The sequence below is a fragment of the Atheta coriaria genome, unplaced genomic scaffold (assembly GCF_025399875.1).
Source record: "Atheta coriaria isolate IRGN ID8LTWV9N9 unplaced genomic scaffold, Caltech_Dcor_3.1 hic_scaffold_3_pilon, whole genome shotgun sequence".
NCBI lineage: Eukaryota > Metazoa > Arthropoda > Insecta > Coleoptera > Staphylinidae > Dalotia > Dalotia coriaria.
Window position 1 is genome coordinate 11,388,897 of NW_027045445.1, and position 15,332 is coordinate 11,404,228.

Consider the following 15,332-nt stretch of genomic DNA (forward strand, 5'->3'; position numbering starts at 1 on the left):
TGTTTCAGTTTATTATATAACAACGCGATGAGATGTAATGACTCGGCTAATCGTATATTAAAATCTATTTTTTGAATCGCCAATTATACATTGTAATAATCATTATAAAGCACAAATTGGATACTGTACTTTATTCACCGTCAGCAAAAAAAAACCTTATTATTCACTCGAAAGCAGAGAAAAACTTTCTTTTTGATCGATTTGTATTAAATAACATGACATTTTACCTTTTTATGCGTTGAAATTTGCAGGAATGTCAAATTTTATGATTTTATGTTATGAATTCCTTTGAAACTTACCTGAAACAATAAAAAAATCATTAATATAATATAAAACACTCAGTATAAATTTACAATTCATGATTGTATATTTCGAAGCTAAAGTAAAGAATAACTTAAGTCTGTTTAAAGATCGCTTCACTTCAATTGCATCTCAAAGTATTGTCTGATGTCTTCACTTAACTTTCAGCACCACTCTTCCTGCTCTTCACTTGACGCTAGAGATACGATGAGAAACTACACAAACTGCGAAAGGGAATTTTCGATTTGTGCGCAATCATGTCGAATCGTTTTTTCGGCGCGGCCGAAATCGCGAAATGTCGACCGTAATTGCAATCACGGCGATCTTCGACAATCTTCTCGCCTAACGATACGCTCGTAAAACGACGTTGAAGATGACGAAGAAAGTACATCGTCGCCACTGAGTGCAAACGATTTCGCACACTTCATTGACTTTTGAAACTTATGATACTTCGAACTCGATGAAAGGTGAGAAAAGTGTGAAGAGGAAAAAACCGCCGAAGAAATTGATAAAATTGCTTGAAAAGTGCACTTAGATTTTATCACTTTGCAAATTGTCATGGGAAATTCATATGTTTAGAAATAACCTATGCGAATTAAAAATAAAAATGTGTTCTTGAAGTAAATAACTGTCCGTTTAAGTAATGAGTGCCGTTGTTTTTTCTACGAAATAGTTCCATTGAATTAGAACACACAATGCACGTACGTCTTCCATGTTAGATGTTGCATGTTGCACGTAATGTAGGTATTCAACAATCTCAACAATCGACGTGATATGAATGTGATAGCACGAAATTGTGAGATGCAACGGAAATCAGGGAACGCGATGTGTGTTATTAGCGTATATTTACCGGTTGGAGAATTCATCGTCCAGATATTCCACTGCATCAATGCATCAATACAATAACCGTTGATAAAATAATTAAAAAATTTAAATAACAAAATGCTAAGTAGGCAAACACCTAATTTACATTCACCTTTTCAATCAGTAGATCATGAAATTCGCTACAATTTCATTGATAATACTTACATAACCCAGCATTAACCTCAACAAAGCAGTTTAAGAAAAATATACGTATTCTATTGACTTTTTCCGGTTGAAATTCTAACATCCTCTAACCTTGAGGTTTTTTGTCCCTTTATTCAAAGATGTGGCGAGTTTCATCTCGTTTTTTGTGCGTGTTTATCGTTCAACAGATCATCGGATCATCAGGTCAATGCACACCAACTTCCAGCATTCATTTCACCTTGAGAGTTTCGTGTTACAGGCCTGCACGCTAATACTAAGTCATTTACTGAGGTACTGCGTAACTGAGGAAGTGAATTTGCCGGAAACTAGGGACTGTGTTTTATATTTTAATCGTGCGTGTCTGTGCAAGAACTAACCTTGAAATGTCAGATTAGATAAATGTGTCGATTTATTTCTGAAATTAGATGTAAACTATGAAATTATATTAAATTACAATCAAAAAATGTGAAAAAGTGAAAAAATAAATTTTGTATTATTTATATTACCGTGACTAATTAATTATTTGAGTAATTTTGTAAATTTTACATCAGTCTCCAAAAAATTCATTAATCTGTGATTATTATAACAAAAGTTATAAAGACTTAAAACTTAAAATGCAAAAAAGAGAAAATTTAAGTGAAATTGTCCAAAACTGATAATAAATATTTAGCATCACTACAATATATCACTACATAGTATAAAGTAAAGTCGCTTTTTTTTCCGGTCCCTTTGTGAGCTTAAATCTTTGAAACTACGCAACGGATTTTGATGCGGTTTTTTTTAATAGATAGAGTAATTCAAGAGGAAGGTTTGTATGTATAATAACATCCATTAAATAGTGGAGGAGTACTGTTATTTTTGAGGTTTCTAATGTGATATCGTAAATACAAAGTTTTCGATTATTCCCGTCTGCTCTTTGTGCGATGCTTCGTAGTTTCCCCCTCCAAGCATAGACGTGTGTATGTGTGTACGTGTGGGTTGAAGTTGACCGGTAGATGTTTTTGTTTGGAGAAGGAAAGTCGCTTTCTCTGTCTGTCCCTTTGTATGCTTAAATCTTTGAAACTGCGCAACGGATTTTTTTAAAATTGCGGACGTAGCGTTTGCGGCCGTACAGGCCGGCCGCCCGGTGCGGCAAGAGCGTGCCTATAAATAGCGCGTCTGAGGCCGCGGTTTTCCCTGTAGCACTTTGAATTTAGCAGCGAAGATATTCCAAAGACAGCAGGAAATCTTCATGGTATAGGGAAAGGTGGATAGTTTTACTCCAAATTTAACGCGTGCGGGCCACGGGCAGTAATGAATAAATCAAAACTACTGGATCGATTTTAATCACATAGGCTATATATTTTAAACCCGTGCGAAGCCGTAGCGGGCCACTATGTTTTTATATACAACGTTCCCAGTTTTTCTGTAGTGTATTTAGTATCAGTATTGCAACCGTGCGAAGCCGGGGCGGGTCGCTAGTTATGTAACTAAAATCGCAATTTAATATTTAACTTAGGAAATCATTAAAATTTATTAATTAGTTTGCAACTAATTTAAACGATACAACTTTTAATTAGCAAAAACTTCATCTATAAAATATTTATTGATTACCTAGATACTTTTTACTACTTTAACTACTATATTACTAGTACGTTTGAAATTGCTAATTACTTCTTCTTCTCATCAATGTTTCTTCTTCGTTTCAGCTTGAATGCCAATAAAACATTGCGGTTTTTTTAATGACCACACTATACCTACACTCCCATCCAATGCAGCGTTATCTCATTATTTATGCGTTTGTGATTTTTTCCTTTTCCGAATTGTTCCTGTCTATTATACTCGCTATCAATAATACGTATGCATCCTACGATTAACGCCCGAGATGCGATACCTACTGACACAAATCTATAAACAACGTGATTGCCATGCATGCATTAATGACAATACAGCACGAGCAGCGTGAGAATCGGTGAACTCGAGAGGCGCAAACTGCTCACAACTTACGAGTACAATATTACGAATGAAGCAAGGCGCAACTAAAGAAACAATCGATAGGTTAAAAATTTCATTGAAGAAAAAATATTGATGATGTTTTATTCAATATGGGCATAGTGTAAGCGTTGGTGTAACATATAAATACAATACTAAAGATTGTTTAAGTTAAAACTTTAAAATATAGCAAAAAAATTGCAAAGCATGCAAATTTTGAAAGTAGAAATAAAATTTGCATGTGAATACGCTTGAATAATCTAATTATACCCCTCAAAAGTATGAAAATGATGAAAATAATTAATTATAATCCAAAATCAACTCAAATTATAACTTGAAATAATATTTTCGAAAACCAAAACCAATAATTAAAAATATGTGCGAATTTCTTTCATTTTAAACCTTTCACTTTTTCCATTAACACTAAACAAACATTCTAATTAAATAATTATTAATTCCTGCTTGAAAATCAATTTTTCCCCAGTCAGGTAATAAAATAATTAATTAATAATAAAAATATATATAAAGTAATTAATTTTCCGATGCGAAACTTTTGCAAGCGCGCACGTTCGACACGGCACGCTCGAAACCTTTTACTTAAAAACTTTTATACTTAAGTATATTTCTATAGTTGATCGAATAAACCATACGATTTCTCAATACACAACAATAAACTTGATAAACTTGGTGAAATATTGAAATAAGGAACGTGTTGAGGTATCGAAAAGTGCATGATGAGCTTGTGCATTGCGTGAATAGCAATGCGATGCACGGATGATAATGAATTACGCTCGATCACGATCCAAACGGCGCGCGATTTTTTATTACAACTTATTTACGCGATTCGCTGCACGAGTCTCGGATTAGTTTAATGCGAAAGCAACGATATCGACAAATCGCCCATCATATTACACCTTTTATGACTTTATGCGGCGCAAAATACGTGCTATTGTGAGAAATGTGATGTGAAATATCATAAAATGCGAAATTATTTTTTTAAGTTTTCATATCAGCAATAACTTTTCAGTGTTACTTTATGTAATAATACGTGGAATAAGTCTTTGGATTCTGAAAAAGATACTATAATTAATATGTGTTTGTTTATACTCGTATGTAACGCTTTCACGCAAAAACCATTGAATCAATTTTTCTAAATTTTAGTATAGAGAGAGTTTTAACCATAGAAAAACAAATAGGATGCTTTTTGTCGGCAAAACAAACCTCTAAGAGTGTAGAATAAAAGATGAAATTTAGTAAGAAAATTAAATCATATTTTAGTTACATTATTCGAATCTAGATGACGCTAAAATTCATTATTAGCATTTCTTATGATGCAAATAATTAAATTTTAATTTTATTATATTATTTGCATCACAAAAGAAAATGTCTTTCTTACTTTGAAGTTCCCCGGCTACATTAAGTAATTAAACTTTGCCGTTAGCGAAATAAATTGCGTTCTAATGCAGGACTTTACTTTAACTAATTTCTGGAACTGAGCCTAAATGTTATGAAGCCTGTACTGTAATTTCTAGATTACAAGTACCTACGTTGCACTTACAGCACACATACGACCGAGCAAAGAAGAGGTGTTCACAAGACGAATGTGCAACACGTTTAATGGTTATTAAATGGCAAATATGTTACTTACCGACGCGCGTGAAACAGGAAATGTGCGCTTAAAGCGATTCACTGAAATTGCTCAACGGTTTATCACTAAATGACTTAACGGCTCGTCATTAATTACAGCACAAACTCTGAAGACGATTTATACACTCTTCCATACATTACCTACTCATAAAATTAATACGTAAAATTAAACGTATGATGAATATCGTGGATACATTTTTAAATTTAAAAACATCATATTTTAAGATAAATTCACAACATAACGTAATATATGTCGAGGTTTTTAAGATATTTGTCGAATTAGGTGTTAGTTGTGAAGATGTTATGTAAACTTTGCAAATTAAATGATGTCACCACTTGTCATTGGTCATCAGCGTTCAAACAACTTTTGCTTTTATTATTTACACTATCTAATTGCAAGTATTGCAATAAAATATAAGTTGTTAGACAAATAAAACGAGAAAATTATGCATTTTTAACACGTTTACATTCGCCAAACCTGTCACTACTTATTTCTTCGAACTGAGTCACTCATTTTATGACTTTCATTCAATAAACATTCCATTCGCCATAAATTTACATAAACGTGCTAATATTATTAATATATTCGTAAGAGCAGACTGAGAATATATTAATATCTGAATGTCAGTTAAGTTGTCTTAACTTGAGTAACAAAGTTGACATTGAAAAGTCAATTGAAAAAAAAAGCAAACACAAAAATATACCAGTACGAAATATAAGTGTGGGTAATTAAATTATTAAATTAACATTTAAATTCGAATAAATTATAAGTTTATAATTATTAATTCTTCATATAAAATTTAAATTTGAAAATATTTGATTTTTATGAGTGAAATTATGATTTTAACAAAATAATATGTATGATTAATTATTTTTTCTTTTAAAAAAATTGATTTTAAGCACTTTTCACTTCAACATATAATATAACAGTAATTAAATGCAACGAAACATATCAAATACCGTATCATGACACAAAACAACCTATTACGCCAGAAAACACATGTAAACAATTGTTAATTGTCTCTTAAACTCATAATAAATTCAATCCGGTAAGACAATATTACTTTATTCTATTGTTTTCGTTTGTCTTTAACAAATATCACCTTCCATTACGCTTAAATTTAAGTAACTAAGTAATTCAATATGATTCATACCTAGATACCTACACATTTTTATTCTTATTCGTCATATATCAAGTTTCTTCGAATGTTTTAATGATTTTAATGTTTAAAGCAATTTACCCACTTAAAATACGAAAAACAAACCGTTGGTAATCTGTTTACTATGTATGTAATCATTTATTTGCAATATACAACAATTTATTTAATTTGTTCAGTGGTCAGCGATGCTGCGATACTTTTTGTGGTATTTGCGGTTTGATGCATAAAAATACGACAACTCAAACCACTAATGACTTGCAGCCTGCAACAACAATAAAATGCATTGAAAATTTTAAAACAAAATTTTTAAGCTATGAATTATAATGTAATGTTATAGACGTAACAAATCGGTAATAAACGTCATTACCTAAATAAAATGCAAATAGGTAACTGTAAATTCAAATTCGATTATATTCCATTCATAGACTTTGTGCAGTGAACTTTGAATTGAAATTTTAAATTAAAATGACTTGCCAATACAAAACTCAAACTTCAACCGACACTAGACAATATTAATTATAGATTAATATAATCTATCAAATAAAACAATAAAAATTAATTAAAAAATTATTATTATTTTTTTATTTTTACAGTTTTGATTCAGTATTGATTTTATATTCGCCTCTAACTCGGTTATTACTTAACACCCTCGCCCTCAATAACAACCCCCTTATTATGCACCCTAGTTTATCTTTAACAAGGGTCCTTGGAGTGTTCGACTCACGTCACTACACCAAACTGTTCTCCTTCGTTCCTAGTTCACGCATTCACTCACTGAACTCTGAATTGAGGTTAGGTTTATATTTATCGCAAACTAGAAACTAGAACATAAACGATTTCTTACATAACGAGTTGTACTAATGTTCCAAAGGGAAAAATAGAAAATTTAGTAGGCTACACATAGCATGTTTCATGAATGAGTCATGCCGTAATTTGCCTGTTAAACAGTTAATCTGTTTCTCTATTAGTCGTAGCACGTCGTAGACCATATGGGTAAACATATTAATATTTATATAAACTATTATTGCAGTTGAGAACAGCTGATGTTTACTATTCAAATATATAATCAATGTCATTGTTTAGTATGCCTAATGCCTATGCAATTTCTATCTTCATCTCAGCTGTGCACAAATTGTGAATCTGACTTTAATTGGATTTAATTTGGAGTATTTTCATTCGATTGATGGGTTTAAATCGATTTATTTCCAATTATCGCACCATGCGAATGGATGATTGGATTTTTAGCAAATTATCACGTCAATTAGGTTAGAAATTCGAAATAAGTTATTAAAGCAGCTGACAAACATCACTGTATACATACTAATTTTGGCGAAACTATTCAAAGTCATCGCAATCAAAACACAAAGCAGCATAGAAAGCGATTAATTCATGTTGATACAATGCTAATTTATTGGCAATATCTAATGATATTGTATGCAGCCTCAATCTGGGACGAGTTTCGATCGGAACTCATTAATTTTTCTTTTGGCTACTTAAATTTCCAAAATGTTTTTTTCAATCATTCATAAATGAGATCAGATCAAGCTTAGTCATTGTTAATTTGCTTAGGTTTTATGAGGTTTTTAATTGATTACTCGAAAACTATTTGTGCAAAATTGATGATTCTTAAAATATAGATGAAGAATTAAATTCTACATTTAATATTATAAACATTCCACTGATTATTTTATTTTAGAAGAAGTTATAAGCACTTAAAGTTAAAATTTTGCAAAATCTATATAAATTAGCTTTTAACTTTTGATTAAAGAACGTTATCAATATAATTTTGAAAAATTAGATTCATAATTACATATACCTCAGAATTTTGAAGAAATTAACAAAATATACTGGTAAGATTTGACGTAATTAATTAATAAATAACTATAACTATTTTTTTTATTTTGATGGTTTTATCACAATTTTTTTAAAATTTTTAGCTACTGAATTGTTGCTATACTAAAAATTATTCGCCGAAAATTGATAAAAGCCCATATTATCGCACATTACTGATAATACAACGTCTCAGAAACAATGTCTACACTTCAAGGACTTAAAAATTAGCAAACATACACAAAAAACCATAAAATTCAACACGATTGTTCAAAATTTCATAATAATAAACGTGAAACTGTTTGTAAACAACAAGTTTTCCTTCCATCTTTCTTTCTTTGTTCAAAATCAATAAAAACTTGCGATTCAGTGAACACAAACAAAAGATTCGCGACTGGCCAAGAATCAAAAATATGCGTTCGTGTGTGAATCACGAAAACAAAATAATCAACATAAGAGAAATCTTATAGCCGACAAAGAAACCCAAATCAATCACGCGTGACAATATTCCTTTTATTTGTTTATAGCAAATAAATACAAGACTGTGTTAATTACCGGCATGCATGCTGCGCTCGTACTCCTCCTCGCCGTCATCGATCAACCTCAAGGCGTCCATGTTTTCGCACTTCCTGTCTACTCCAGAATAAAATACTCCAGACGATTTACACACACTTTAAATTTACATCTGCGGTGTTCTGGGACCACGCGTACCGACAAAATCAATAGAACAATTGCCAGCAGCAGCTGATGTAACACAAACTGATTTATTAAAATAAAACCACTCGAAATAAAAACACTTTTCGCGTTCCAGATTGAAAAGAAATTTGTGTATGCAAATGTGGAATGTATTCAAACCGGCGTATGGTTTGAATAGATGGAAGTGACGCAGCCGGCAGGAAACGCGCACACGACGAGGTTTTTGGCGACAGGAATCGCCGACGTCGAGGGATGATGATGCCCAGTGCGGCAGGCGTATTTCGACGGTTTGGTTGGTTGGACGCGCGGCGAGCACGCGCACTCCCGCGCGCCCGATCGATATCACACGCACGCGGCGTTGATATCAGCAATGGAAAGCCAACGAGCAACGCGCGCAACGCGAAACGACTGAAAACCACGCCGGCGACATGCTAAACTCAACCCGACAAACCAAACACAACACACCAACGGCTATCATGTGTTCAAGTACGAATTGTCATTTATACACGCTGCTCCTTTTACCACACAAACAAACATATAACCTTACAATCGTTTCACAGCAGAGTTAACCTAAAATATGAAGATATATTCATCGAAAATGTAAGTTTTTAAGTGTTTTAAACATTTTAAACATTAAAAAGCTAATTTTATATTAGTTATTCATGTAATAATGTCTTTCTAACACTTTTTAGATTCAATTTTAATCAAATGACAATACAATTGAGAAAAAAGTGAGTTATTTACATAACCACATTGTATGTTTATATTGAATTGCAGTAATAATGCGACAACCTTGCGGAATAACAAACTGACCGCATGAACAGACCGATTTCATTGAGCGAGCTGAGTGCAAAATCAAAAGAGATTGAAACAATGCCAAGGATGACCAGCTCTCAACCAACACACTATTTCATTTCATGTCCCGAAACTAAAACTTAAAAATTCATTCAATACTTTACTCATACTATAAGTACTCAACGTAAATAAATGATTATAATTTAAATAATTATTATATTTTAGAATAACATCACGATTTCAATTAAGCATCAATGTCGACTCGTTTCTACAAGTTTGTGCAAAACGTTTCAAATCGTCTCCGGTCGGCATCTTTACAATCATCATCATCATAATAAATCATCGATTAGCAACTTAGCAAGAGTATCTGAGTATATTAGCGACTCATTTATTTCGCATTATCTTATTCTCAAGCTTCGCTTGATTCGTTTACATCTCAAAACTTATTTGATTTTATTTTCTGCGCACAATTAACAATAAATAATAAATAGTGAAATGGCAAACTTGAAAGACGACAATTTGTTAATATAGTATGTTTAAATATTAAATGAATGAAAGTTAATCTCCTGTTGAAAGCTGTGATTGTATACTTTTCAATTGCATTTTTAACTAAGTAAATGAAATTGTTGGTCTGCAAATATTTTCTAAAGAAATATTTAACGTTTATCACAAAACTATTTTATTTTGTCAGGTGAAATGTGGGTTATGGACCTGTGGGAGAGGATGCAGCCTAACTCGACTTTGATTAATGAACAATGAACGGCGAACAAGTGAACATTAAACTGAACGTAAATGTGTGATTGTGCAACGCGATAATAAACCATGCTATTATTAATTAAATGCGCTTTAGAATATACCTTTAACACTTCTACTTAAATAATTATCACTTTAAGTAGTTATTAGATATAAAAACCTTTGATTTGTTTCTTTTTTGTGAAGAATAATGATTTTAGATGTGTTAACCTTGGAAATTATTCAATTCTCACATCTTAGTGCTTCAAGGCATCAAAATAAACAATTTTTGTTAATTAGCAACATATTAGCGGGTTTTTAGCCAAAAGCTAACAGCAATTCGTTGTATTAATTTGAATGACTGTTCACATCAATTAATTATCAAAGAGCGGCGTAATTACTCGATAATTAATAGATATAGAGATATAAGTTCACTGTTAAAATAGATATATAAGTTTATTGATTAAAGTTCAAGGACCATTCGAAACAATTATCACTGGATAATTTATAATTTGATAATATTAAATTAAATTAAATTGTGCATAGAAGTTACAAAATTGTTCCAAATAAAAATTGTTTCAGATTCAATTAGAAGTTGAATGTATGCAACCAACAATGCTCCGTAGCACTACCCAATTTCTTTCTCATCGTTATATGAACAATATTTATATTTTATGATACTTAATAATACTTATGATATTTAATAATAAAACAGTTATTGTTAACTAATAGAAATTTAATTAAATATATCATCAAAATCTCTTCTTAAGTTAATTGTAACCCATATATGGTTAATTTAATAATTTAAATAAATAGCGTTTAAACAAAATATAAAAAAAAACTGATTAATGGAGAAGATAACATTAATTTAATTAAAAACTTAAATTTAAGTGCTATAACATGAAGCTAAGATGTGTTAAGAAGTTAAATCTGTGTAGGATTTTAAACAAATCGCGATTGTTTCCTGCATCGTTATAAAACAGAGGTGTATCCGGTTCATTAAAACATAATGAAATTAAATTGAATGTAATAAATAATGGTATTAAGTTCACAGCTTACAGAAAATAACAATAAAAAAAGCCTCCAAATAAGTTATAATTTACTATAATAAATACATAGTTGTACTATTTTTACTAAAATCTATTTTATACTCCGGTTTTCAATGACTTTTAAGTCAATTTACGTCGATATAAACTTAAATTATAGCTTAATAATTTGCTAGAATGTAATGTCACAATGTCAAGATGTGCTCAATCCGATTCAATCCTGACTAAATCTATAGTTCAGTTCAGTTGTCTGCTTTGAATAAACTCGTCGAAATTCATAAATATTTGCATAAACAGCGCCGATTGCAACCTGCACAACGTATGGTCACTCAACTTAAGTACTCACTCACAGGTTTATGCCTAGACCACAATTCCAACTCAGGTGGTCAATGCAGAACATGCTGAACACAAACGAGCAAGCATCATAAATCGTGTGGTCCGGCCGCATGAACACACGTAATAGTCATTTCTATGCTAATCGAATACATTAAGCATTTAAATTCGAACAAAGTGCACAACTGTACTGCAGGGCAGACAAACAAGCAGATGGATGAACATATGGGAGTCTGACAAACATGTTTGTAGGTTTATAAACTATAAAGTTTTGTAATAAAATGCAAATATCGAATATTTAAGTTCAAGCTTCATGCACGTTGTGTTGCCTATATTAAAAGTAAGAAAAAATGAAAGATTTTAGTATTGCGCTAGATATAATTCAATATTTTTAAGTTTTTGAAGTTTTTTCAACACTGCGTAGCAGAATAAGCATTTAAATATCAGAAAATTAAAAAAATCCCTATAAAGTTATGTTTTATCAGATAACCAACCATTTTCTCAATTTTAACGTGTAAAAATGAACTCAAATCAGTTAAAAATTAATTTTAAATAACATTTGGTAGAAAAAGCAAACATAATTTGCCTGGTCAGTTAGTATATTATATAACACTTTGACCTATTCTCATTTGTTGGTAAAATTAACTTAATTAAACTAATAACTAACACAAATCAATACGCGTTATGATTATGTCGATCATTATGTCTTATTACTCTTTCGGTATCATGTTGCAACTGGACTGACATTCCGTTTCACATAAAACAAACACGCTGCAACTCACAGACTTCACTTTCAACTAATTGAGAGAAGCATTAAAATACTAACCATAATTCTACTCTAGTAAATCCACGCAATAAAATCAACATGCATAGAAAATATCATCGTAGGTCGGTGTATGACTTAACTCGTTAAGTCGTTGATTTATTTTAAATCGTTGGAAGTCACTCCAAGGCTCGAATTGCTTCAATCGGCGGATAATTAATTTACTTGTGCCTCTCATTATTTCAACGTACTTAGACTTGAATGCATTTCAATTTTCAATGCGATTGAATGAGTTGCAAAACGCCCATTGTCAGGCTGGACATGCGCGGATTATAAAACTAACGCAAATGGAGCAAACGAGCGATAGATCAATGTGTTATGAAACTTTAAGTATAACTAACACGTTCGATACTTACGTTAATTTAATTTAATTTGTACATTTGGTTGCATAATATTACAAAAACTTTAACTTAAGTAATTTTACTATATGCAACCCATTGAACTTTACACACATGTAAAAAATAAATATTGGGTTGCATACCTTTCAATATTTTCTTGTTTTCTAATTACTTTCTCATAAAATTATTTTATTGCTTACCTTGCATTTCTTAAAATCTAATCTCCGATAATTGATTTTCTGATATCCAGTTATTTCCTCGATGGACTGAAATTACTTGCACTTTCTTATAATTTAACTTTTAACAAGACCTACACTTTGCGCTTTAAGTTGTCTTTAGCAATTTTAATGCCCGCTAATGCTCGCGATTCGCGCGCAACTCGTGCAGATTTTATAGGCGAGGTTCACGTCGAATAGTTTAATTGGATTCCCGACTCGAATTTCAAGTCGAACGTTAAAGTCAAACTTGCAATTGTTGAACGGCATTCAATCTCGTTCGGAACGTTTAAAATATATTAAATAAACAACTAATTCCATATCTTATACTCGTTACAAAGTAAAATCCAACCAGCATATTTGTTCGTTGAGAATTTCGCTCCTTAGGAAGCCTGTGAGGAACGGAAGAGCGGAACTGAGATACACGTTAATTTCGTGTCGTTCAGCGTGCAGTCGTTAATCTTTTATCGCTTGTTGCACCCGCTGTTTGGTCCAAAATTGGAGAAAGGCAGATACACGATTGTCAAGACTGCGATCTGCGCGTTTGCCTTTTGATTTCATTTTATTTCAATGCAATTACTTTGAAATTTAAAACTAAAACATTTAACTTTAGTTGTAATCTTAGATTTAATCATGTCCATATCTGTATGCAACTTTAACAACTGCACCCACCTACAGACGTCAATTTCGTCTAAACATGTTTGATAATCAACAAGAAAGCGAAGAAAGCAAGATTATTGTTCGGTAATGAATACGTAGCTATGAATGAATAGTGAATTCGTTGCAAGTTGGAATGTTTTGTCCAAAAATGGCGTTGGCATGTTAAGATATTCATGTTACACATGAATGTAACAAGCATGAATAGAATCAAACATCGTTAGACCGAAAACGTGTTTAATCTCGTTAAATTTTTTCATGTTACGATTGCAGATAGCCGAAAGTAGATTATTCTAATGAAATGTGAAAAATGTAATATCTATTTATCATTTTGTTGATTATCTATATGAAATATAAATATTTACTGAAGAAAGTTAATTTTATTAGATTATCAGCTATAGGCAACCCAAAATACAAACACTTCAACATCAGTTGCTTTACATCATTTTACAAACCACTTGGTTCAGTTTTATTATCATTGATTTAATGAAAAATTTTGAAAAAATAGATAAGATAGAAAAAATTAAAAATTTTCTCCAAATCAAAATTGAATTAAATTCAATTAATAATTCATATTGCTGGTTATTAATAAAACAAACATTTATTGGTGTCAAAATGTATGCAAATTAGTAGCTGCATAACACAACCAAAATAAATATTTACTTCACAACTTTCTAACGCCTTAAGATCAAAGCTAATATTGACAAATGCTTCTGCTTCACCTGCTCGAATACTGTACCCATCAATTGTTTAATGCACACTTAAGTTTAATTTACAACCGAAAAATAATACCTGCATACTAGTTGACACTACACTCTCTCTTTGCACGCCATTAAAATGATTACTTTTGCGTTGTTTTACATCATGATTGCCACACATCCGTGCCAGAATTCAGAGGAATGCAACTTGCAACTAGTTTTAATTTTCATTTCACTGTGTCTAGCTGTTTCCGATGCAGATGATACCGATACCACACGGTGAGCAGCAATGCGAGAACATTCGGTCGAAATTTATGCATTTCTAAGTCGGCATAGTCGACGCCTTCGTACGGCACGATACGATTTACTGCGATTGTTTTTGTAACAATTACAAGGTTACTGGCGAGTTAACCGAGCGCGTAAACTGTAATAAGACACCCGTAGGCGCCTACATGCCCATTTATAATGCAATAGCTTTAGAATTTCAGATGATTTCAAGCATGCTGTAGAGATATGAACGAAAGAAACGAGGAAGAAAGAATGATTAATGAATTTTCATTTTCTTCAACTTTATAATCTATCAACTTTAAAGCTGGAAAACCGCTTTAAAGTTATCAACAGTTTTTTTTTCTGTGCGTAGTTATTTTTTTGTTGGGTAGTAATTTAATTACGTTTAGTGTTTGATTAATTTCACACAAATTTCTATACGTACATGTACGTTTAACTCCATTAAACCCATTATTAAATGTTTTATGAGCGGTGCGCAATCGTTGAGAACTAAATGGTTTCGCGACGGTATAACGAGCTTAAGTAAAGTTTAAAACGCGATTTATTTAATGCAATGTGCACTTAATGAAGTAAGCAAATGAAGTCAAAATTGATGGCGTTCTATGCTCTGATTATGCAGAGCAAAATAACTAAATATTTCAAAGTAACACAATTAATGCACAAGCAGTAGAAATTGCTCAAGGAAAACAAAATTGCTATTATTTCTTATCAAACCTAGATTAAATTACAATGTTTTATGTTATATTGAATAATTAATGCTAAATAATAATTTTGTAATTCTAAAGGAAAATTTCA

At 31.6% G+C, this 15,332-nt stretch overlaps 1 protein-coding gene across 2 annotated transcripts in view; it reads right to left on the bottom strand.

Moving 5' to 3' along the window:
• The window catches only part of Cen (cerebellar degeneration-related protein 2-like), a 55,432-nt gene that overhangs the window by 17,216 nt on the left and 22,884 nt on the right, over nucleotides 1-15,332 (bottom strand). Inside the window, exon 1 of one of the 2 annotated variants that reach the window (XM_065299991.1) lies at nucleotides 8,472-8,665. The exons of the other annotated variant lie outside the window; for it this stretch is intronic. Within the exon in view, the coding sequence (XP_065156063.1) occupies nucleotides 8,472-8,532 (61 nt within the window). The 5' untranslated portion in view covers nucleotides 8,533-8,665. Of the gene's footprint in view, nucleotides 1-8,471; nucleotides 8,666-15,332 lie in introns of those variants that run through there. 2 annotated transcript variants of the gene reach the window in all.